The sequence below is a fragment of the Rhododendron vialii genome, chromosome 6a (assembly GCF_030253575.1).
Source record: "Rhododendron vialii isolate Sample 1 chromosome 6a, ASM3025357v1".
NCBI lineage: Eukaryota > Viridiplantae > Streptophyta > Magnoliopsida > Ericales > Ericaceae > Rhododendron > Rhododendron vialii.
Window position 1 is genome coordinate 43435238 of NC_080562.1, and position 23846 is coordinate 43459083.

General features: G+C 37.3%; 2 protein-coding genes across 7 annotated transcripts; one reads left to right on the forward strand and one right to left on the reverse strand.

Moving 5' to 3' along the window:
- Positions 1 to 625: 625 nt before the first annotated feature.
- On the reverse strand, positions 626 to 13112 carry LOC131330219 (probable LRR receptor-like serine/threonine-protein kinase At1g56140). 5 transcript variants are annotated; one of them, XM_058363712.1, is made up of 24 exons: positions 12882 to 13112; positions 11642 to 11825; positions 10925 to 10996; positions 10624 to 10695; positions 10448 to 10519; positions 10043 to 10114; positions 8730 to 8801; positions 8555 to 8626; positions 8316 to 8387; positions 8154 to 8225; positions 7970 to 8041; positions 7743 to 7814; positions 7565 to 7630; positions 7034 to 7099; positions 6813 to 6857; positions 5991 to 6055; positions 4704 to 5080; positions 3482 to 3680; positions 3240 to 3404; positions 2773 to 2891; positions 2238 to 2448; positions 1913 to 2144; positions 1659 to 1809; positions 626 to 1256 (listed from the first exon to the last, which is right to left on the reverse strand). In XM_058363712.1, the coding sequence occupies exons 1-24, from the start codon at positions 13003 to 13005 to the stop codon at positions 861 to 863; spliced, it is 3120 nt and encodes a 1039-aa protein (XP_058219695.1). In that variant the 5' UTR covers positions 13006 to 13112; the 3' UTR covers positions 626 to 860. The 5 variants fall into 5 exon arrangements, with proteins under 5 accessions (XP_058219695.1, XP_058219694.1, XP_058219697.1 ...); XM_058363711.1 differs by having other exon boundaries at positions 1913 to 2147; XM_058363714.1 differs by lacking the exon at positions 10624 to 10695 and having other exon boundaries at positions 1913 to 2147.
- A 4585-nt stretch (positions 13113 to 17697) lies between these two features.
- Positions 17698 to 23846, forward strand: LOC131330224 (SEC12-like protein 2). 2 transcript variants are annotated; one of them, XM_058363726.1, is made up of 10 exons: positions 17698 to 18143; positions 18991 to 19085; positions 19845 to 19992; positions 20971 to 21062; positions 21176 to 21275; positions 21692 to 21764; positions 21881 to 21995; positions 22470 to 22586; positions 22698 to 22765; positions 23524 to 23846. In XM_058363726.1, the coding sequence occupies exons 1-10, from the start codon at positions 17868 to 17870 to the stop codon at positions 23604 to 23606; spliced, it is 1167 nt and encodes a 388-aa protein (XP_058219709.1). In that variant the 5' UTR covers positions 17698 to 17867; the 3' UTR covers positions 23607 to 23846. The 2 variants fall into 2 exon arrangements, with proteins under 2 accessions (XP_058219709.1, XP_058219708.1); XM_058363725.1 differs by having other exon boundaries at positions 17701 to 18143; positions 21875 to 21995.

Genomic DNA, 23846 nt, shown 5'->3' on the forward strand with positions numbered 1-23846 from the left:
AAAGTAAACATTTAACACATGAGTGTCAAAATCATTCTTCTTGATTTTGTTTTCCAAAGTGCTTTTTATTTTTTTCGGTTAATTGACGGTCCACAAGATAACCAAAACCAACAACTCAACCAATACAATAAATATGTCCATTATAGAGAAGAAACAAAGAAATAATGATGTTGGATTTTCGAAAGTGCTTAAAAAGACTTGATTTCGAATTTTCATGCTGAATTGATGTTTTGAGTTCTTAAAAATCGTCAAATGGGTAGTGATTTCTTTTAGTTTCTACATGTTTTATGGATTCTTGATGACTTTTCTCGAATTTCCCAATATTTACATTAGTTTAGGTTTCGTTATTTTTTTTTCTACATGTTTTATGGATTCTTGCTGACTTTTCTCGAATTTCCCTATATTTACATTAGTTTAGGTTTCGAGGAAACTCCAAGGAGTTGGCACCTTTTCTGCAAATCCAATCTCAAATAAATTAGGATAGACAAATGATTTTGGCACTCCACTTTTTTATGATGACACTCCAAAATTTGTCTATTAGTGTAAAAATTATACATAGCAAAACATGCTAAAAGATAAATTTTGCAGTGCTATCATAAAAAAGTGGAATGCCAAAATCATTTTCCATCAGGATACTCGGCATTCCTTTATTAAAACTTTAAAACCAACCACTAGAGAATTTGACTACATTCTAACATCCTTTTTTCTGTACATGCCACAAAAGGTGATAAAGCTAAAATTCTCAACAGCAACAAACGAAAAACAACAATAACCTTCTACAGAAAAGAAATCTCTCGTCATGTATTCTTGTTAAACTATTCTCTGTTTCTTCCTTGGTTTGCTTGGGGCGTTAACAAAAACTAACAAACTTCACCAGCCTTCTCCAATGACCTCTCGGAGGACTGGTCTACTGAAATTAATCGGTGAATGTCCTGGACAGCTGCCATGCTTGCACTTGTTGATGATCCAACTTGGCTATGTTCGTTTTCTGCACTTGGAGTATCCGTAGTCATAAAACTGGTTTTATCATTGAATTTCCAGTCGGTAAAATATCCAGGCCGTGAAGTAACTGCACCAATTTCAATGTCTCCTGAAAGCATGGCCACTACACGCGACATGGAGGGACGTTGTTGTGGGCATGTCTGGATGCACAAAAGAGCTACTCCTATCACTCGTTTTACTTCTTCCTCGTCAAATTCCAACAAATTAAGATCCACTAGCTCAACTTCACGGTCATTTCCATGTGCATGCCAAGCCTAAAAGGAGGGAAGATTGGAATGTCATAAGAATCATGTAACCGAAGTGGGAAGCGCATTTTGGGCTGGGTGAGAGGATAAGTGGATCAGATATTTTCATTGTAAATGATGCACGTTTTAACACCAAAAAAATCAGAAATTGATTTCAAAAGATATGCAGGATTTATAAGTTTTTCCATAGTATATGCACAACTTATCTTGTTTCAAATGATGCTCAAGTAAAACATCCTAAGGTTTTCATGATAGGATGACCCTTCCTTTTAAAGAACTACTATACAAAGATGCAGCCCAATAAATAACCATGGTCATAAAACATATTGTACCCACAACCAAATGTGCAGCCAATTGGAACTTTTCAAAGGATCAAGAACTATTTAGTGCCTAAAAGAAAGTGAAACATACCCATTCAAGAAGATACATCTTTTCTTCTTCCAAGCTTGAGTCAGAATTTGGCCTTCCACTGACAATCTCCAAAGCTACAACACCAAAGCTAAACACGTCGGCCTTTTCTGTAAGGTGCCCACGCATAGCATACTCAGGTGCAATATACCCCCTGTATCAGTAACCATAAAACTCAGCAGCAAACAAACAAATATAGAATATCGAAGCCAACAACAATTGGAGAATACATGTAGATTGACTGCTGAGAATCTTACATTGTCCCAGCAACATGAGTACTGATGTGCGTCATTTTGTCATCGTAAAGTTTGGCCAAACCGAAATCAGAAATTTTGGGGTTGAGATCAGAGTCAAGAAGAATATTGCTGGCCTTAACATCCCTGTGAACAATGCGAAGCCGAGATTCCTCGTGAAGATAAGCTAGACCCCTTGCCACGCCCAAGCATATATCAAAGCGAATGGGCCAGCTAAGATACAAACTTGTCTTCCCTGCTTAACAAATGCCAAACAGTTAAATGTGTAGCTTATTCACCATGAACAGAAACTTTAATTTACATTGACAATAAAGGTGTTGTCCTGTACCAAACAATGCTTGATCAAGACTCTTGTTTTCATGATACTCATAAACAAGAAGTCGTTTGCCCCCCTCAATGCAGCATCCATACAATTTCACAAGATTCCGGTGTTGAACAGCAGATATCGTAGCGATCTCAGCAACAAATTGACTCTTTCCTTGGTGGGATGCCACAGACAGTTGTTTGACAGCAACAACCCTCCCATCATTAAGAGTTCCCTATAGCACATGAAATCATAAAATGTTGAGATAAATCGTCTCGTCCCGACCATGGTTTCTGATCCAATGAAAAGGCAAACTTGATGGATCAAACAATGACTGTTCTAAGCAAACCATCTGCAACAGCAGGATTTGTATTTTCCATAGCCTTGTGTTAACAAAAAATGATGGCAAAAAATGTGATGGTACAATAAAAAGGGTAAAAGAGGTGAAGTGGCAGAGTTATATCCAAGGGAGCCAGAGTGCCATACAATTGGTGCTATTTCATAAAAGCAATATGAAGTTGTTTGACGAAAGCCTTTCTTTTATTAGAAGGATTGTTACCTTAAAAACGGGTCCAAAGCCTCCCTCCCCAAGTTTGTTTGCAGGATTAAAATCTTCTGTTGCAACCTTTAGTTCAGCATAGCTGAAAGTGTAGGGCCTAGCTTCAATCCCTAGGAGCTCTGCAAGTACAGTAAAATCCTTTTTTGTGAATACCCAAGGAAGTTAATACTCAGCTTACACATTTATTATGCTTAAACGATGGTCATTATCATTCTGTAGCACATTGGTCAGTGAAAGATAGCACAGCATTTGCAAAAATGCACATTATAAACATACTAATTTTGGGCAGGACACTAAGGGCAGTGCCAAAAGCTTTTAGCAAGCCTGACGCTACTAATAACACAAATATACAGCATCGGACCCATACATCCTAAAACGGCATTAAAAAAGAGTGTCCATTACAACAGTAGACAAAAGTCATAGTCCAATAACAAACTGGGCTAACTGTTTTTTTGAGTATTTTTCACCTTCATCATTGTCCCATCCTGGCCTTTTTCTGCGTTGGACGAAACAATATAGCGCAAGTACCGATAGAAAGCTTAGGACTCCAACAGGAACAACAATCCCCGCAATCAAACTGGTCTTACTCTTTTTGCTGGTTGGAGGGTTGTTACTAATAGTGGGGATGAAATCTGTGCCAAAATCTTAGTCGTTAGAAAACGGGTACTAACTGTTGCAAACTTGCATAAATTATGTAGGAATGTATTACCTGGGATGGCACTGATTGCTGAAATAGAAGGTCCATAGGTACCTTGAGCAGGTATACAGCAAGTTCCTTTACCAGCCCAAAATAGATGGATTTCAAGGTAGTTTTCTGATACTTGAGCCGGGAAAACCTTCTGAACAGCTTGGAAAAGGACCGCACTGGCCTCCTTTCTAATGTCAAAATCTTTCCAAACCAGATTTCCCTAGAATGAAGAGGTTAATGACTTAAAAACCCAAAAAAAGACTTAAGACCAAAGGATGGGTATACAAAGCTACTTTTTGCAAAAATATATGAAATGGAAATAAAATTCTGAGAAAATCAAGGTGGCAGTTCTTTTATCCAATGTTTGGACAAAGAATTCATGCAGTATTGTGAGCTAAACCGATGTCCTGAAGGGCCGGGAGGTAATCTGGGATGACCAACGAAGTGCTGAAGGCTCAGGGTCTCAAAGGCGGAAGAGAGAGCCCAAGGCAGATCATAGAGAGAGGTCAGTGATATGAGGTGTCAGGTAGCAGGTAAAGATTGTGACATGTCAGAGGTTTCAGTGGGTAGGGATAATACGGATCTCGATGAAGCTTGACCTTCGGCCAGCAGATCTGCCTCTCTCTCTGAGACTGGTTTGAGGTCTTTACCCCTAAGGGGGGTTTAGGCCCTGAGATGATTCCTCGAGCTCAAGCCTCCATTCCACATTCCTACTTCGGTCCCAAGCGACTTGGGCCGTGTCTCTAACCCAAGTGTAAGCCACCAACCTTAGGAGCGGGCCACCTTTCAGGCCGGCCTCAGGGTTTCCCTTCAGCCATGACGACCTTCGCTCCTAAGGTCACCTTGTCTCCTTCAGTCTTTAGGACTTGGTGCCATGTACCCACAAATATAAGAAAAGAATACGGGAAATGGAACACATTAGGAAAACAAGATGCTTGTGGCAACACTTTATAAAAGAGTTAGCATCACTTATGGGTGAACAACCAACAAATTTTGGATATGAAACCCAGTCCACCATTCCCAGCAGATAAACAATAGGGGATGGCTTATTGCACGTTCCACCCTGCTATTTATAAGTAACTCTAATAACAAACTTTAAAGTTGTGAATACACTAATGAGGTGGAAATCTAGAGAAACTTGTCCAAGTGAACAAAAATGAGGCAACAATGGTTTGGACTAATAGAGAAACAAAACGGAAAAAAATCATGGTTTAAAATCCAGTTTTGATGACTCAGCACTGACCTGTATGTATATATCAAAAACACGCCTTCCAAGACTTTTCCAAGTTGGGGGATTTATGAATGCTATCTCTGCAAACTGGAGAGTCACGGTGTAATTACCATTCTCAAGCCCAAGCCCGTAATATCTTAGTGATCCAGGTGATATTCGGGTTGTCTGGAACAGCTCTGAGTCCAAAGTATTTGTGAACTGAGAGGAAGAGAAACTCGAATATTGAGCATTGTTGTTCTCGCCAAAGCGTCCAACATTACTTACAGCCCACCTGTTTGTACTAGTCACATAATATGTAGCCGGACCAAGAGTCTCGTTATCCCTCATATATACAATCTGACTACTAGATGTAAACTGTGGACCACCACACTTAATCGCAAAGTTGTAATCTGCAAACCATCAGGAGAGAGGGATACATAAGATTGGAGTTCAAAAAAGTGCAATAAAAAACAAGATCAGCCACATCTCGTTGATCATGTGATGCATCTTATGTGTTTTATGCACTTCTAGAAAGTAGAAATCTACACTTCAAAAGACAAACTTTGAGTTGATGCATTTTACATGTGAAGTTTTGACACAAGAAGGATAGGAAACTTTATCTGACACGCACAAAAACTGTCACATTGAAAGAAGAGAAGAAAAAAATATGGTTTCTAGGCCTTTCATTGGGAAAGGGCATTGAGAGATTGGAACTCGAAAAATAGGCCATTGACTAGGAACAACCATTTGTTGATGTAAAAACAGAAAAAATGGGGAAGGAGCAGTAAAGAATCTATCTAGTCTTCAAATCTCAAAGGTAGTAAGACAATGGAACCCAATGCAGTGGACTCCAAACAAATTAACCACAACAAAGGATTTTGCATAACCACATACATAACAGTGGACAGAAACCAAAATATCGAACCTATATCAACTATGTAACACCCCATGCCATGTTCGGCCCAGTCTCACATACCAAGAGGCAAACAAAACTACCTCGAATAACAGATACACATGTAGAGAGCGCATAATAACAAATAACAAGGGAACGAACAGATGTTACAGGACTTAATTGGCACTGAGGACCTCTAACACCATGAAGTCACCATTTATTCTGAAGCTAAACAATTAGGAAAAGAGCCCAACACTGTGCACTGAGTCAGCTAACACTAACCAATCTAAGTTGACCTACTTGTAGAATCAAAATGATTTGATGATTCAAAGGAACAGTAACTCAAAAAGATTCTCTTTCCAACATCAAAGAATAGATGTGTGTAATCTCAGAATCACGGGTAAGGGGAGGTTCTAAATTGCACTTACAAATAGGAGAATTGCGAAGGCAGGGAAAGTTCCTTTGAAGACAGCTCAATCCTGAAGGCAAAACACTGTACGCAGAAGAACAATGGATATTGATTATTGCATGTTGACTTACCATATAAGTAATGCATTAAAGTAGAATGATTCATCAGATACTGTCTGTCAAATCTTTTGTCATTGCACATAAGGATGGAGTGAAACTCAGCAATGTTTAAACTTTCGACTGTTATTACTCCAGTACTTGTTTTGAAGGACATGCATCATGGATTCTCCACATATCTTTTGGATGCAAGGTGTGAGCTGTGTTTATCAGGATTCTGGAGGAGTTCATAATCTCACACCATTGCAATGTTCTATATCTACAGTTGCCGTGGAAGAATGCTTCCCAAAGTTGTCTAGATAACTTCTTACATAGGCCTAATTTGCTGCAGCTCTGGAAAAAAAATTGCCCTAATCACATTGTAAAATATTGCAATTCTTAAGAAAGTGCAAATCAGATGCGAATCAGTTTCATCTCAATTCCAGTTCCATTACACAGGAACACTGAAGAGAAGTAACGGATACAAAAACTAACTGGTAAATCCCATTGAGATGAAAACAGAATTGTGGGTGAGGAAATAAACTTTAGAATGCAGACAAGATCAATGCAGTTTATCATATCTGCACCACGTGAAATATACAAGTATTCCCTCCACATTTAGGATCATGCATTATCTTCTTCCTCTTTTTTTGCTATTCGGATCATACATTCTCTAAAGCTAACAAATTTTTGCATTCAAACAGAAACAGGATACCATTAAAAATATTCAGCACTGAGAGAATCACCTGTTGTTTGCACTTTCAATTGTGAAGTTATTGGCAACTAAATTACTGCATATTACATCCAGAAAAACTTAGCATTAGTCTTGAGAATTCAAAAAAAATGCAGAAAATGGAACTGTAAGGAAAATATAAAATCAGTTGGAAGTAAAACTATTACTGGATGCTGGACGGTAAACCACAAATTTGCAACAAAAACAGATGAGAGACATAAAACTTTTACATACAGTTGCAAGCCTTGTTCGTCAATCCAGGAAGGAAAACTCCCAGATAATTCGTTGTATGACACATCTCTGTAGGAAAAAACATAATGGGGATGCTTAGTCCAGATTTTCATTCTACTAATAACGGATAGATTGTTTTGTGTAAATCCATGTCTCCTCGTACGCTAAAACATAGTAGCAAAATGCTCATTTACAAGAAATTTTTCCAGTCAACAAATGGACTTACTCACAATCCTACTTGTTTCCTTTTTATGTCCAAAGAAACTATCAATACAAATGATGCTATCTAATAGTTGTAAATAACTTACTCCATAATGATTCGCCTAAACTGAACTTACATATATCAATACGTAAGCAAATCATAGGACTGTAAATTGTTGGGTTATGCTTCTGAAATCATCTAACCACATTCTAGAAACTTCACAATTGATAAGATCTTTATTATATAGGTATGATCAATGGTTACCATAAACGAAATAGTACCACTTGCATACATTCTCATTGAACTTCAAATGGTTATGTAAGATTACTTACATATTCAGAAGAGACGTACTCTTTAGTGCGGGAAGTGATCCGTTCAATTTGTTATTCCCAAGAAACCTGAACATACACAAATAAGTTCAAGTAATAAAGATTCACATTTTCTTAAATGCTTTAAAAGAAAAAACATTGCACAAAATGTTTATCACGAGTAAGAGAGAATGTTTATTACAAGTAAGAGAGAGAGCTCAAATTGAAGAGAGAATTGGGAATCTGTCCAGTTAAATTGTTAAAGCTCAAATCCCTGGAAAATTAGACAAAGCATGGTCGTTACTTAGTTGTAAAGCGTTAAAATCTAGATGTTTACATCAAAGAGATGTTGACCCCATCTTCATCAACTGCCAAACTTACAGGTTGAAATGTATGGAAGCCAACGCAAATTTAATGGCAATAACTTACAGTTGAGACAAACTTTGAAAATCTCCAATATTGGGGGGGATAGAACCAGAAACATTGTTGTTCCTTAGAATTCTGCCAGGCATGAAACCACTTGGTTACATTAATTTTGTTAAACCAAAAATACAGGATCATAAAGATGAAAGTATTTCAAAATTGATTGTCAAGAATAACAGTATTGCCTTACAAGGTACTCAGAGACGTCATATCTTTCAAAAATGCCAGTGAAGAGCTTCCATTAGATAAATCGCTTATTCTCCTATATAATCACTAGGTACGTCATAAAAGAGAAGAGTACATCATTCATATGCTAACTATGAACAAAGCTATTGAAGGAGTTGACACTCACAGGTCCGTCAACGAGGTCAAGTTGGAGAACGATACTGGTATTTGACCTTCAAACGAGTTTCCTTGCAACCTCCTACAAATAAACTTACAGAATATGCGTTAGAGGTTACTGAATGGAGTAACAATATTTAAATATGTAAAATCATCTCAATTACCTAACATGATATCTAGTTTAAAATAAAAATATGATCAGAGTACTGTCGTCGAAATAAAGAGGACACAGCATTCAAGATAGCTTACAGGACGCGAAGTTTTGACCAGTTCCCTATGAATTCAGGTATGCTGCCAGTAAGTTCATTGTCCGAAGCCCACCTGAAATCCTCAAAAAATTGTTTCTTCATCACAGAAACAATTAATTTGAAAAGCATGTTTGAGTTTACCAGATAAGACAAAGGATTAGCCAGAAAGCTCTTACACTGTTTGCAGGTTTTGAAGAGCAGCAATCGTAGATGGTATAGCTCCACTAACTCCAGAACTATCAAAGTAGCTGTCAAGATGGATAATTTTATAAGTATAATGCTCCAATTTTTTGCATGTAACAGTAACACCAGCCTTATATAGGTTACACTTCTTGATGTTGACAAGGAGAAACTTAAGACTACATCAGGGATACTTTACCGTTACATTATATGCCGGCTACTCTAAATAGAATTTTTTGTAGCCATCAGTTATAATATACATATCTTCACTTCTATTAGCGATATAACTTTTCTCTTTTAAAGAAACTGAAATTATTGAAGTCTCTCTAATAGGAACTGGGTTTGGTGCAATTCCTATAACTTTGGTTAGACTTTCATGCTTATTTACAATACATACATGGTGATTAGTTTTACAAGATAGCAATAAACATTTTCTTTTTATTAACCTCCTACTTTAGTTCTTCGCTCTAGATAAATTGGAAAAGAACAAGAAGAATTTTCCATTATGGATTCCGGAAGTTGTAGAGAAGTTGCAACTGCCTTAATCACTGGTCTCGATAATAGTGACCTAAAAGAGCTCATCTATGTCAAATATGCGCTTCTCAATCATCTATTCAGTTTCACTCAACAAAATAACTAAGTTGGGAGTCTTGACACAGATGAAGTATTCTAACCAGACTTTCGCAGTTAGTGCTGTTCAATATATACTTCATTCCTGGAAGAGCAACGCTAGGGAACACAACTCTCGAACAAAACTTTGTCCGGAGCCGTTCGATAGTTGCGTCCAAAGTTCTGTTCTAAAGTTGTGTTCCTAGACTTTTTGTACCAGAGGTTTCTTTCTAATTTACATTCTTGTTGAAGCATATACTCAGGGGGTGGCGATGGAAATTATTTTCGTCACCAAAGTATCCTCTTTACTAAACTCGGCCCAAGCAATGCCCAAAAACCCCTTTTCCAAAAGTCTCTATAGCAATCTCATAACAAGTGCATTGCCTCAGCATCCAAAGGTAAGGTCAAGACAGCTAAAAATCTCACCCAATTAGTTTAATTTATGGATATGAAGCACAGGCTAAAGAAGGTACAGGTAGAGAGAAGTAAGTAGAGGGAAGTCAAAGACAGTATTTTGTGAGCTTCTAAATCTAAGCAGTGGGCAGATGGGGACATCTTCCAGCTGTACAAGAAGATTCTTGTGTTATCACAGTGGGCAATCTGTGGTACCATTTTCATCAAATACCAGCATGCTGCCCAACAAGAAAAGAAGCATTCTTCTGGATAATCAAACAAGAGGGCAGAATGTCTCAGCACTTACAGTTGCTCTAATTTTGTCAAATTCCCAAGTTCTGATGGCAAAGAGCCAGAGAAGTTATTTGAACTGATGCTCCTGCAAAATTAGCAAGTTAACGTCAGAATAGTAGAAATAAGTAACATGTGAATGTTATGCACAAAACAGGCTTGTCCATCTCTGTCAGTTATATGTAGGAGTGAGTCAAATTTTCAAAGGAACAAGAAGATCAGAATACCACTGCACCAAACAGCTGATTTCTATAAGAACAAATCCACAACTACAAAATGTTATTGTGACGACACGGTTGTTGACACAAGATGAATACACTTTGGCGGACTCGTACTCGTTGGCATCAAGTTGCATTGAAGTCAATAGAAAACTTAAACATGAAGTTGCCACATAAAGATGTAAAAATCAAGAATAACATACAATGATAACAGATTAGTCAGTTTTCCAAGTTCCTTCGTAACCTCCCCCGATAGTGCATTAATCCCCAGGCTCCTGACAACATTAAAGGAGGTGTCAGAACATTAAAGGAAGCTAGCCAGACATGGATAAAATGTTAAGGACCCGCAAAATGTTAATCAGAAAATAAGGTGGCTTACAGCCACTGCATTTGAGTTAGATTGGCAATGGATAAAGAGAGAGAACCAGTCAGGTAATTTTGGGCCAAGTTCCTGCAAAATATGGAAGAAACTTAGTAGAGCATTGTTTGATGTGAGAGACTTTTGAATGAAATAGCAAGGAAAAGTTTATGTAACGATGCATTACACATGTAGAAATGTAGAGAGGAGCTGCATCATAATTTCTAAGGTTTCAGTTTGATAGCATTTCACATACAGAAAACAATAGTGCAGAAGGAAAATGAAGCATAATTGAAACTAAAACGCTAGTGGGGAAACATACAAACTGGATAGGGAAGTCAAAGACCATAGCTCATCCGGGATTCCTCCAGCAACATCTAGTGCATAGACTTTGCTGTCAAAAAATGGTAAAGAAGGCAAGCAGTAAGTGGAAGACTTCAAAAAACGTACTAAGACCTCAAGCTCACAAATCAAGGTCCTAACTTCAACTGAAAAGTAAATTATGGTAGCTTGACTTCAAATTGAATTCCTGCCACTAACGGCCAATAGAAAACGAACTGGTGAGCAGTACATTCAACTCAACACCTAGTTGTACTAGTTACTGGGTTTGGATAGCCAGACTCGATTTCCTGCACTTGGTGCTATGAAACATAAATAATACTCCAATATTCTTGTCATTACAGAGGGTCGGCCATCCTTTTTTTTATTGCCTCAACTCGTGTTCTCCTTGGTCTTCTTGTATCTCCTCTACTACCCTCAATATAATTCAAAAATCATCCCAGCTCAAACGGTTTTCTCTCATTCGTTGTCATTCAAATCACCCCTCAATTGATCTACATTGCAAATAATCATCCCATCTCAAAAGGTTATCTACCATCCAATCTTTAATTGTTCTCACTCTGAATTAATCCATATTACATTGATGTCTTTCACCTTAGACAAAGTTACATCATTTATTAAGAAAAAGTACCAATTAGACATTACACAGAACACATAAGAAGCGTGGAGAAAAGTCCTAGTATTTTTTAGTAAGACTTACACATGGGTAATGTGGCAAACAGTCCCATTGCATTCGCATTTGATACCAGGATTGTAATCTCCATTGGTGGTCTCGATACTGGTAGAGTCGATGGCAGCTCCACTGCATGGTTCTCCACTTATGTTCCATTGATTTAGTCTTGCGGATATTCCCCATTGGCTAAAGACGGAGTTCAAAGCACTCACTGCCAGAAATTCCAAAAAAAGTTAAAGAGTTTTGAGTTAACATGGTAATCTTATTTCAAAATATAAACAACATTACTACCACGCAAACAAGTCAAAGGAGTTAAAGTTTGGATGTTGACCCAATTTGTTGAGTATCAAAAGAAACATAGAAAGTTTCAGAGTAAGGAAACTAATAATTTTGAGGAGCAGGTGTGGAGTTGACTATTTGACCAATAATCACCCAAAAGTAAAAGAGAGAAAAAAAAGAAAAAAAAAACCCCAAGGCGGCCAAGAATTTAATAATGCTGGAGAATAAGAAAAATGAGCATGCAACCTTTCATCTACCTGTTCACACCCAAGGCGGCCAAATAGCAAAAAAGCTTCCACAGATAACAGAAGACACGAAAATATCCCCTCTATGAGCATTTTATTTTAACTTTTCTGAATCGAATCATCTTACGCGCACTTCGTTAACCAACTCCTAGTCCACTTTTAGGCTTCTCATTTCTCCTTCCAAAAATCTTTTTCGGCAAAGAACTCTTAGAATTTTGTTTGGTCTTGAAAACTGAATTTGGTTCAAGGACGAAACCGCTCGTCTAGTACTCTCAGTATCAAAATTTATAGTAGTTGAAATCTTCAAGAGATGATCCAACAGTTGTAAATCCGAAATTGATGTGATACGACCAAAACAACCTTGTCCAAATTTGTCAAACAAAGAACCCCAGTCGAAAAATGGGCTTTCTGGTTTTTACCAGAAAGCCATGCTTTAAGTTAGGTAAGATAGACTGGAGAATCTCTCGAATATGAAAGTTTAATTTTCGTAATTTGAAGTAGGATGCCATCCAAAAGTGTTCCTTTCTTATTTTTCCTGTTTTTATGGGAAATCAGTTTACAAGTGTTGTGTTTTGTGGCAAAAAGAAAATGAAGTGAGAGGAAATTCATCATCTCTTTCATTCAGTCGAATTAAAATCAGAAGACATGCAAGCAACCCAAGCAGGGATGTCCCAAACATGGAGAGAGAGAGAGAGAGAGAGAGAGAGAGAGAGAGAGAGAGCTTGTTAGTTCCTCCGCATTACCTTGGGAAGCAGGGGTGGTGCCATTTTGAGCTCCAACAATCTCAACCGAGGCCAGCAGGAGGGAAACATAGTAGTAAAAGGCCAAGCTGGCACAAAGAAGTGATGGTGTTGGTGATACACCCATTCTTTCCTCTTCCTAAGTAGATTTGTGAGAGAAATGGATTGCTGATCGATGGAAATGGAGATCCTTTTAAGCCCACCCAGTATTTTTGTACCAAATATTGGGCATATTATATACTCACTGCCTCCCTCCGTCCATATTGAAAGCAAACTTGAAAAATCGTGCCATTTTTTATCAAAAAAATCAATTACTTCCGTGTATGATTTTTTAAATTTTTTCATACCAAATTAAAGTACTAATCGAAATCTTTAATACGATGCGAAAAAATTTGAAAAATTATGCAAGAAAGTAGTTAATTTTTTGATTTGAAAAGACGTAGGAGAGAGAAAGTGAAACTGTTATTATGGAACCGGAGGTAATATTAGAGAGAGAGAGAGAGAGAGAGAGAAAGAGAGAGAGATGGATGTTTTTAGGAAGGGGGAGTGGAACCATACCTGTTGCTAGCTGATTGAGGTGAACAATAAGTTGTGGATCATAATATATAAAAATTTGGCCAAAACGTAGGCGGAAAAAATTTGAATAAAAACAAAATCAAAAAGTTGCAGTCCACAACTTATGTACTTGCTTAGTGAAATGCCTCCTTCAGAGTCAAACAAATCCAACTCCAAGAGTATTTTTTTTCTGAAGTCTTGTTTAGACGTCCCATTCTTCCTAAATTTTGGTTTGAATTAATCATTATGGTGTGCACACAAACTGTAAACTTTTTCGCTCAGTAAATGCAGGTAATTGGCTGGCATAAGAAGCAGTCACCACTGTGGGTAAGATAAGAATAGCGGGGGGTCACATACAGGCCATTTTTTGGTTTTATTGGACCGTGAGAGATGGTGCTTACCACCTTTTCCGCCGCCCATATTCTTTTATGGATCGATATTAGTGGAAGTATCTTTGTTAGTATTCAGTTATTGTTCATACTATCAATTTTTCAGTTATTGTTCATACTATCAATTTTTCAGTTATTGTTCATACTATTAATTTTTCATCTAATCCGATTGCCACTTCAATTTACATTTGATGGTCTTGCAACACAGCGACAAACCATGGATCCATCTTGAGAGATAAGCTGCATTGCCCTTGTTAATTTTTTTGTTGTCTTTATTTGCATTCTCTATCGATCCGGCTCCTGAGGAGAAAAATATTGATAAATAATTTTGGCTTTAGAAGGAGGACAACATTAGTAAATTGGAAGTGATGGCAAATATCAAATGTGAAAAGGAAAGCCTTGCATGTAATTAAGGCTTGAAAAATGTATTTGTTCAAAGAAGGTTATTCGAATCTGGGGTGACAATTTTTGATCAATTGACGAAGTTATTTTTTGTTTTATGGAGAAAAAGGGTTATTATATTGCAAATGTGTTGGTCATAATTTATGCTGAAACCGGGAGACAGTGATTATGAACTGGGCTCCGACGTCGGATTTAATGTTCCTGAATTCCGATTCAAGATTTGCAACCAGACAATAGAGCTGTTGTAATTGGCTAAATCGAGAAGAACCCACTTTCTACATGTTTCTTTTCCATTTTTAAGAATGGAATCGAAACAATCGATTTTCATTCGACGGAATTGTTTTACCTATTCTGTTTTTGATTTGTGGGTAGAGTGATACCGGCAGTAACGATCCGCTTTAGGCCAAAATCGTGAAATAAATCTGGGATCTTTGTCTGAAATAATAGAAACTAGAGCGCCATGCATGTAGTCGAACAATTTCATTCACATTTATGCTAGCAAGTTTATCCAAGGAATATGTGCTTTTAACGGCTAAGAAATGTGTAGATTTAATAAGTCTATCCACGATTACCCATATACTATCATTTCTTGTTTTGATTCGAGGTAATCCTAGGACAAAATCCATAGTAATATGTTTCCATTTCTATTCCGGAATAGAAAGAGGTTGCAACAAACCTGCAGGATGTTGATGTTCTATCTTCACTTGTTGGCATACCAAACGCTCGGTTTAGCAATTTCACGTTTCATACCCGCCCACCAATAATTCTCTTGAAGGTCATGATACATTTTTGTTACGGTTAGCAATGTTTGCTCAAAATGGAATAACCAAACTTTTTTTTGTCATTCGTTAATAATTCCTGGGGGATTTGGGGAGGGGGATAAGTGCTTACGAGAATCGAACCATGCCCATGTGCATGGGAGTATTAGGTAGACACCAACTGTACTTCACTCCACTTGCGGAATAACCAAACTTAGCAACCTGTTAGCCACTAACCAAATTTTGGCTATTGGATATTTAAAACTATCAACCTTTTACTAATAACAAAATTTAGTGGATCCCACATATTCTCAATCAAGTACACCCGTCATTACACAAAAACTTAACCTTCCCTCTCTTGACAATATTTTCAAAAAGTTAATTTCAAAAACTGTTTTTTTCAAAAATTGTTTCTACACAAAAGCTGTTTTTTGAAAAATTGTTTTTGCACAAAAGTTTCTTTTTCTTACTGTAGGTTTGTAGTGTGAATGAAAGAATTAAAAGGCAATCAAAGCTTGAAAATCAATTTCCCGTGCATATATTACTGTTTGGTTAAGGAAATCAAAGCTTGGTTAAGGAATTCAAATTCCCTTTTGAATGAAACCAACTTAAATGGGGAAATAATTGAAAGGGCAATCAACTGAAGATGGAAGTATAGACAAGGACATATCCCTGGAGGTTTTTAGTGTGAATGGAAAAATTACTAAGTTAATCAAAGCTTGGAAATCAAATTCTTGTGCATATATTTCATTAGTGCATGTTAATATATAAGGAAAGATACTCTTGTATAATGTCAAAGGAGTATGCCCGGACGACTATAATATTAAGGAAAGATTGAGATTTGGGGTGTTATTTTAGATATCCCCGGAACCGCCCCGCATATTGTCATGTTCGGATTGATATAGTTAATACCTTTAGTCAAAACCATTTAATTTGGAGTATAATTGTAACAATATTTTTTTCTTTGAAACAAACCTGTTTAAACTAATGAACAAAAGTGAACACATTTTCCATGGGATTGTTACGAGTCCATTCAAATGGACTAGACTACACAATTTTGCTCTTTTGTGACCCTATTGCCAATTTTGGTAAATCAGGACGGCTTATCTTTAAAAACTTGTCGAGTACATTAATCCTAAGAAATTCTATGTTGTCCGGATGCCATAGTATTATTTGAACACATTCATGAATATTAGATTGACACGCTAGATCAAAACTCATTCATTTGAATATACACATGTTGTGATCATGTGTTGATTGATACTTGATGGACATATTGATAATATCGAAAAATGAATGATTCTGATCATCAAAGCGGGTCGTATAAGGATCTGCGTCTAAACTAGATGGACAAAGCAAATGAAGACTATCAATTTCTTTTCAATACAATAATAATCACGTAAGTTATTGCACCAACGAAACAAATTAACTAAATAATGAACAGTGAAAAGCATTGGATATTTATAATTTTAGAACATCTCAAACCCGTAATATATATATCTCAATTTCTTCCAAATTTTGAATTTGAACAAACTATTAAAATGCATCACGATAGTGTTTTTGGTTGTTTTTGCTCAGTTCCTACAAAATTGAGGTATGATTTTCACATCATTTTTTTTTTTGTCTTGAAGAAAGAAAATTAAAAAATATAAAAATATAGACCAAAAATTTGAAAAAGTTCATATAAAATGATGATTTTCTTTTCCTTTTTCCTATATTTTTCCTCATTTAGAGATAACATGTTGGAGTTATATATTTCTCCAAAATGGAGACATAAATGAATATACGATGGGATTGATCCTAAGATTAGTCGAGGTGCGTAAAAGTTAATTGAACATTTGAATAAGCTCTGTTCCGCTAAGTTTTTTATTTTTTAAATACGTATTTCATATTTTATTAGATAAGTCATTCTCTTATAATACATCACATTTAATTCAAAAAATAAGTAGTACTCATTTTCCCGGAACGAGATTATAAGAAAAAAAACGAGAATAACTTTTACTTACGGTTGTGTTGCAAACACCATGTTTGCAGCCGACGAATTAGAATTTGACACGTCGTTAAGATGTGAGCTTTTTATTTTTGGAAACACACATGCACCCACTTTATCCTATCATATTCTTCCCCTTCCGCGCATAACCAATCTGGTTTTCCGTGCTCTTTATCGCCAGCGATGTCGACCCGCATCGGCGATTCCGGCGCCGAATGAATGCTCACTCCATCTTCCCCACCTCCTCCTTTTCCCCCTCCGCGTCCTTCCCCGCCGCCGTCACCGGAGCCGAGCTGGAGTTCCCCAAAAAACGTCGCTGTCGTCCAACCCTAACAAGCAATTAACCTACGCCGACTCGGAAAACCCCCTATTAGACGACGACCCATGCCTCGCGTTCACGAACCAGTCCTCCGATTTCGTTGAGACTTGTATCAAGGCTCCGTTTCGGAATAACTTTTTAAAAAATAAGTATTTATTTTATATTTTTAAATTTAAAAATAATATAAATAAAAAATAATTTTTAAATTTTTTTTGCATCGTATTAAAGATCATCTATCAAACAAAATTTATATTATAAAAAAATTATTTACGTAAATATATAATTTTAAATTTGAAATTACCTTCTTATTTTAATAAGTATTTATATTCATTTCTGGAACGGGTTCTAAGGACCCAATCGGGTCCGGATTTGACGGGACCAGACCTTCGACGTGGCAACTTCTCATCTGTTGGCCGTAAACAGCGTGTTTGCAGCAAAACCGTATAAAAGTTAGAGTAATTCTCAAAAAAAATACTCCTACGGCGTAGTAGATTCTCATCCGGATCCCTCTCTAAAGTCCGTCAGCTGACACTGCCGGAGCCCCAGACGAAACGCACGCTAAGACCAGAGAGAGAGATGGCTGACGCTGATGCGAACTGCAAGAAGTACGGCGTCCCATTCTACGGAGCGTCCTGGGTCCCCCCCACCGCCATCAGATCTGAACCCAACCCCACACCACTACCACCTCCCGAACAAGGAGATGAATCCTCTGGAGACGGATCTCCCTCGATCTCGGACGATTACTCTCTGGTACTATTTGCCGGAGGCGGCGGCGAAGGTCGCAGCGGCATCCCCAACGCCCTCCTCCTCGCCCGCTTCGATTTCGCCTCCAATTCCCTCTCCGATCACCCTGTAAGTCTCGGTTATCAAACAACACCTATGTACACACATCTAGGTATACAATTCCTTTGCTTTAAGTGTTTAACGATGTCCATGTATGTGAAATTCGAAAGCTGGCTGAACATCTTTTCTTTTTTCATCTCTATAACATACAAACCCGCTAATGTTGAGTAATTTAAGCTCATACCGATTGATTTTCGATCGAAATTTTGTTTCGACAGGTTGGAATATTTGATGTGGTACAGACCTCGCTGTCATTTGTTTGGTTGGTGTCAACAGCGAATGGTTATACGATCAAAAAGTTGCTGATGACATCATGTTGTACAGGAACACCAGTTCATAGTGTTGATTACAGTACCAGTCGACGCCATTAGAAGAACTCTTATTCGTTTGTTTATTTGGTACAAATACGCAGAGTGATTAGGTAGTAGTAGATAGGCAATATGCAATAGAGTAGCACACTAGCAATCCAGACCTTACCATAGCACAGTTGGACTTGATGAGGGCGAGTTCAAAAAGACCTACCTTATGTGTCAAACTAGTCTTTCTTAGGCTTCCCATGTGTAGTCTCTCTGTCATGACTTGGTTGATTTTGTGTTTTTTTATTTTAGAACTTGAACAGTTCTGGGGACTCTGTTTATTGTGTCTTACCGCTCAATTTCACTTTTTTTGAAACTGTGTAATGACTTAGTCTTTCATGTTTGTCTAAAAAACCCATTCCCCAGAGTTGGAAATGTGTTAAGAGTCTTAAGACAACCTTTTATTTCGTAATGTGAACCCCATTTGCAGTCTCCTTATGATTTAGAGTTTTGGCTTCTTATGATGACAAATTTATTCATATGGTTATCTTTTGTTTTAGGTGGCAAGGCTTGGAACTGGTACTGATTTGCCTTACAGAATGGCTGTCCACCCTGGAGGAGACGGTGTTATCTGTTCCTTGCCAAATAATTGCAGGTACTTCTCTGTTCCCGTTTTTTTATTAAGGGACTTAGGTATCCAAAAAGACTGCAAATTTATTTCTTGCTTGAGAGGAACTATGGACTTGATAGTCAATGCATTCAATTTTAGTCTCTGTTACAAATCTCCCATTTATCAGATGCCAAAGGGAGTATTTTCACCTTGTTTATCCCTAACTCTGACAGCATTGGTCAGCAAACTTTGTTGAGTGCATGTATGTGAACCAAAAGCTACGTAAAAGTGGCCAATGTAGATAAGCCATTTTTCTTGAGGATGCTAGGAGATTTCATCTTTGATATGATTGATATGCCGTGCAGTTGGGTAATGATACCTTTGGGCATTTATTTCCATCTATTTGTGTGATGAGATATGCATGGGTTAATCATGCGAATAAGATAGTGCTGTTGCATATGTATGGTGCGGTGATGGGAATGTGATGTATGCTAGATGCACCTGTCATTCCAATAACAAATTCTAGTTTTCTAAGTTCTGTAGTTTTCTTTTTCGCTTTTCTACCTGAGTAGAAGTTCCTATTCAAAGGACCAAATATGCTTAGAACTGTCTTATATCCTAATTAAAGAACCACAGTGAATTTACAAGGGTCCATACTTGTAAGTGGAAGTGGTACATAAACACAGTTTTTTGATGGTGAATACATCTTTTGAATTTGATCCTATGTTCGTGTTGTTCTTATAAATTGTCTAGGGTTCTAATGTTATTTTTGTGCCTTTTATCTTTTGTGTTAAATTTATGTAGATACTTCGAATGGGAAACAGTGAGCACTGATGTTCTGGAACTGGGCCTAATACTGTCGGACAGAGTCATCGATGAACTGGAAGACGTAGGGCAACAATTGGCGTTGAAATTTAACTATGATGGTTCTGTTCTTGCTCTAGGAGGCGAGGTAGAAATCTATTTTTCCCCATTTTTCTACTATTTCAGAATGTGCTTGCTGCATGATAGCGAATGCGACATCTTGGAGTGTGGAAAATCAAATCTACATTGCATAATTGGGTTTTACCCAAGAAATATGACCCTCTTATAGTTTTTGCGATGACGTACTTGCTAGATGGAAGTTAAGTGGATAACTCTTTTAGTATATAGAACTAGACGAAAACACAAGATAGTAACTATTTGTTTTGTTTTTTTGAATGGAGTATATGTTAATGGTTTAGGTTGTGTCGTTCTCTTAAGTTGGGATTTCCCTTAGTGTTACCCTCTACTTAGCGCTATTCAAGCCACACACAACTTGTACCATGGGATTTCATCATGACTTTTTTAATCAACGACAACTAGAGCCTGGACTCTGCAAGCCAAAAGATTTGTTTGATGCTGGTGAGTGTTGAAATTTTTACCCTTCGGCCCCTTAAGTGGAAGACTCCTTTTAAATATGTGATGCTTCTGCTCCACTATAACAAGTCCACATCCTGCGCTGTAAGATTGGACAGTTATAGGATGTGAACCTTTTAATTGAATTTTCATATGGTGGGAGAATCTCGTTTGACACGAAAGAAGGTCAAGTTATCAAGGAACTGCCAATCCGAAGACACCTGACATCATTGGGGTAAAAGATGGAAAAGGCATTCCTTCACAATAATTGTGCACGAGAAGAACTGCTGCCGTCTTGCGGCTCTTGCCTAAGTTTCAAACTGTTGAAAGAACTGCTGCTGTCTAGATTTTTATTTGAAATGCACCTATATGGCTATATCCGTGCACTTGCGCGCACATACACACAGAGAATGCACACGCACACACACAGACCTTATATTGCTATCTACAGTCCTCTGCTTTCGGAGACAGTAATGTTTAAAAGTATAGGCAAAATGGCATCTTTTTGCAGATTATTATGTTATTTGATGATCTTATTTTTGGTGCAGTACAGGATGGAAAGTTGAGGGTTTTCAAGTGGCCTAGCATGGAAATTATTCTTGATGAAGCTAATTCTCATGCCTCTGTGAAGGATTTAGATTTCAGGTTCACAGTCATAGCTTCAATAAATTAAATTTCTACTTTTGATTCTCATTGTCGAAAAGTTCTAGATTTGTAATGTACAATTGCTTACAGTTGATGTTGGTAACGTCGTGCAGCCCTGATGGCAAGTTTCTGGTGTCAGTAGGAAGTGGTGGCCCTGGTAGGGTTTGGGATGTAACATCTTCGAAGCTGGTAGCTTCTTTGCCAAAGGAACAAGTGAGCAACAACTTGTTCTTCCAACCATGTATATGAACTAATTCATACAAACATTTGATTGAGTGGCAGGATCCTTGGATTTTTTTTATATCTCACCTCAATATCTTCTTGTTTTTATTAGGCATTTGTGAATAGAATACCTTTACGGACTTACGTGATATGTCAAAATACTTGATCCTTCATTGGTTGGAAACTGAATGATCGGATTATAGGCCCTGTGATGAAAACCAATGAAAAAAATAATAATACTGCTTATCAAAAAATGGACTATCCTTTACATTAAAAAGTAAAAATATGAAAGCACACAAACTTGTATGTGCATTTAAATCAAATTTGCAAGGAACTATTTGAACAAGAAGCTAACTTTATGTTTCTTTCTTGTTGTGTAAGTAACACCATCTGTTGCTCCTTTCCAGGATGAGGTTTTTGGCTTCTGCAGGTTTTCACGTAGTGACAAGAATCCAGTTCTCTATATTACTTCAATGCGAGGTGCTTTTTAGGACCCAATGCCTGCCACTTTTTGTTTATAAAGAAAGTTACTTCAGTTTATGTAAATTTTATGAACCAAAAACCTCATGAAGTACCTTTTGCTTGTATAGGTCAAGGTGGAAGTATTGTCAGATGGGAGACTTCTTCGTGGAAGAGAGTGAGCACAAAGCAAGTTGTTCGAGACCCAGTTTGCGCATTTAATGTTTCAGCTGATGGAAAGCTCCTTGCAGTGTAATAATTCTGTGGTTAATTTGTTTTAGGTTCTTGAGACATGGAATATTACACTTGGAGACTAAGAATTGGGACTCGAATCACCTGAAAATTAGCTTTCTTTAACTAAAAAGTGTTGTAAGGATAATAACAAGATTACCTTCGTAAGAATCTCCCATTTTGGGAGAGTCAAGGTAAGATTCTTTCAGTTAGATCCTTCCCATAAGAGTCTTCCTCTATTACTTGAAGGTAAGAGGAACACCTCAAAATATTAGAAGTTGAGCCTTTTCTTTCAATAGTAACAAGAGGACAAGTAGTAGACCAGCTAATTGCATTAGTATCAACGACTACTGCTTGTGAGTCCCTGTCATCATCTCCTCTATTAAATAAAAGAGAGAGTTGAGCCACATCAGTTTTTCATTTACAACCTCTGTTCACAATTTCACATATTTTTGCAAGTGCTTAACTTTTGTTTCCATTTTGATATAAATGCAGAGGAACAATTCAAGGTGATGTTTTGATTATAAATTCTGCCAATATGCACGTCCAGAATGTGGTTAGGAAAGCACACCTCGGCCTTGTAACTGCTTTGATGTTCTCCGAAGATTCAAGGTCTTAATACTAGTCCTTATCCATATATTGTTACTCAGTCTTATGCTGCATTTGTTGGTGCAGTCTATTAATTATGTTGTTGATCCAGAATCACGTGGCTTTTATGTACAGGGCTTTGGTCTCTGCATCCTTGGATTCAAGTGCAAGGGTGACTGTAATCAAGGATGCCAAGAAAAATGGTATGTACTACATTTAATTTAATGATACAGGAGAATTAAGGTGTATTGATATCCTCTCTTACCATCTTCTAAATGATTTACCCGGCTTTACAGCTTTGAAAACCAGCCACAGGCTAGAATCTGGTTCTAGGCTATGATTCGTATCCATCAGCTGTGCTAACACAATTTCATCGTTTTTTTTCTTTGAACATCTTTTAAACATTTTCATTGTTATGGCTAGTGTTTCAATGTATTTATATTAGACACTACCATGTCTCGTGTATTTTCCTATTTTTTTTGTGGTCTAGCTGACCAACCAGTCTAGGGCTAAGTTAAACGGACATTGACAGAGAAACGTTGTTCCTTTTTCAAAGCAGGAGGTAGATCTGGATTCCAAATATAACATGTCAAATAGGATATGAAATTAACGGGAATCCTTCCTAGTGGCAAGTAAGAATAAAGGTCTCCAAAAATGAAAAAAAACAGTGAGGAAATAGGTCTATAAGAATATCAGTTGAAATGTAACGCAAATAGAAAATTTTCTAGAGCCTGGACCATGGCCACAATTCTTATAACCAGAAGCTTATCCATCTTATCTCACTTCAAACTTTGGTAAGTGGTTTTTTGAATGACGGAAATATATGAAGGTCTCTCTCTTTTTTCCAATTAGGTTCCTCCCACCTTGTTCATTTTTATAGAGTGACAACCGAAAGAGTTACAATCTAATAAAACAGTCAATTTTACTTGGTTGTATTACCCCTTTTTTTGTGTGTGTGCAGGATTCAGCTTGTGGATAGTTATACTCGTCATTTTGCTTGCAATAGCTGGGTATTATGTGAAGACAGAAGGTATTCTCCCTTAGAGACATATGTCTTGTGCTCATGTGTCTCTAGAATGTGATATGCGTAACTTTAGTATCCCAAACAAGTTGATTTTTCTCGAACGGAGCTCAAATTGTATCTTGATGTATAACTATTCGATTAATCGGAGGCTTGTTTGAGCAAAGCAGTTTTGAGTGCCAGTGGCCTAACAGACCTGCATCATACGAATATTTTTATTGACAAGTTGAAAATAAGGCTCGTGTCATCTTATTGTGATTCAA

What these genes read in the sequence shown, in the direction of transcription:
- LOC131330219 (XM_058363711.1), bottom strand. Translation starts at nt 13,005, where the DNA reads ATGGGTGTATCACCAACACCATCACTTCTTTGTGCCAGCTTGGCCTTT. An exon ending in TTGACCTCGTTGACGGACCT is followed by an intron (nt 8,226 to 8,315) that starts GTGAGTGTCAAC and finishes GTGATTATATAG; the next exon opens with GAGAATAAGCGATTTATCTA. An exon ending in AGTACGTCTCTTCTGAATAT is followed by an intron (nt 7,100 to 7,564) that starts GTAAGTAATCTT and finishes TTTTTCCTACAG; the next exon opens with AGATGTGTCATACAACGAAT.
- LOC131330224 (XM_058363725.1), top strand. Translation starts at nt 17,868, where the DNA reads ATGGCTGACGCTGATGCGAACTGCAAGAAGTACGGCGTCCCATTCTAC. An exon ending in TTCTTGCTCTAGGAGGCGAG is followed by an intron (nt 19,993 to 20,970) that starts GTAGAAATCTAT and finishes GGTGCAGTACAG; the next exon opens with GATGGAAAGTTGAGGGTTTT. An exon ending in ATGTTCTCCGAAGATTCAAG is followed by an intron (nt 22,587 to 22,697) that starts GTCTTAATACTA and finishes TTTTATGTACAG; the next exon opens with GGCTTTGGTCTCTGCATCCT.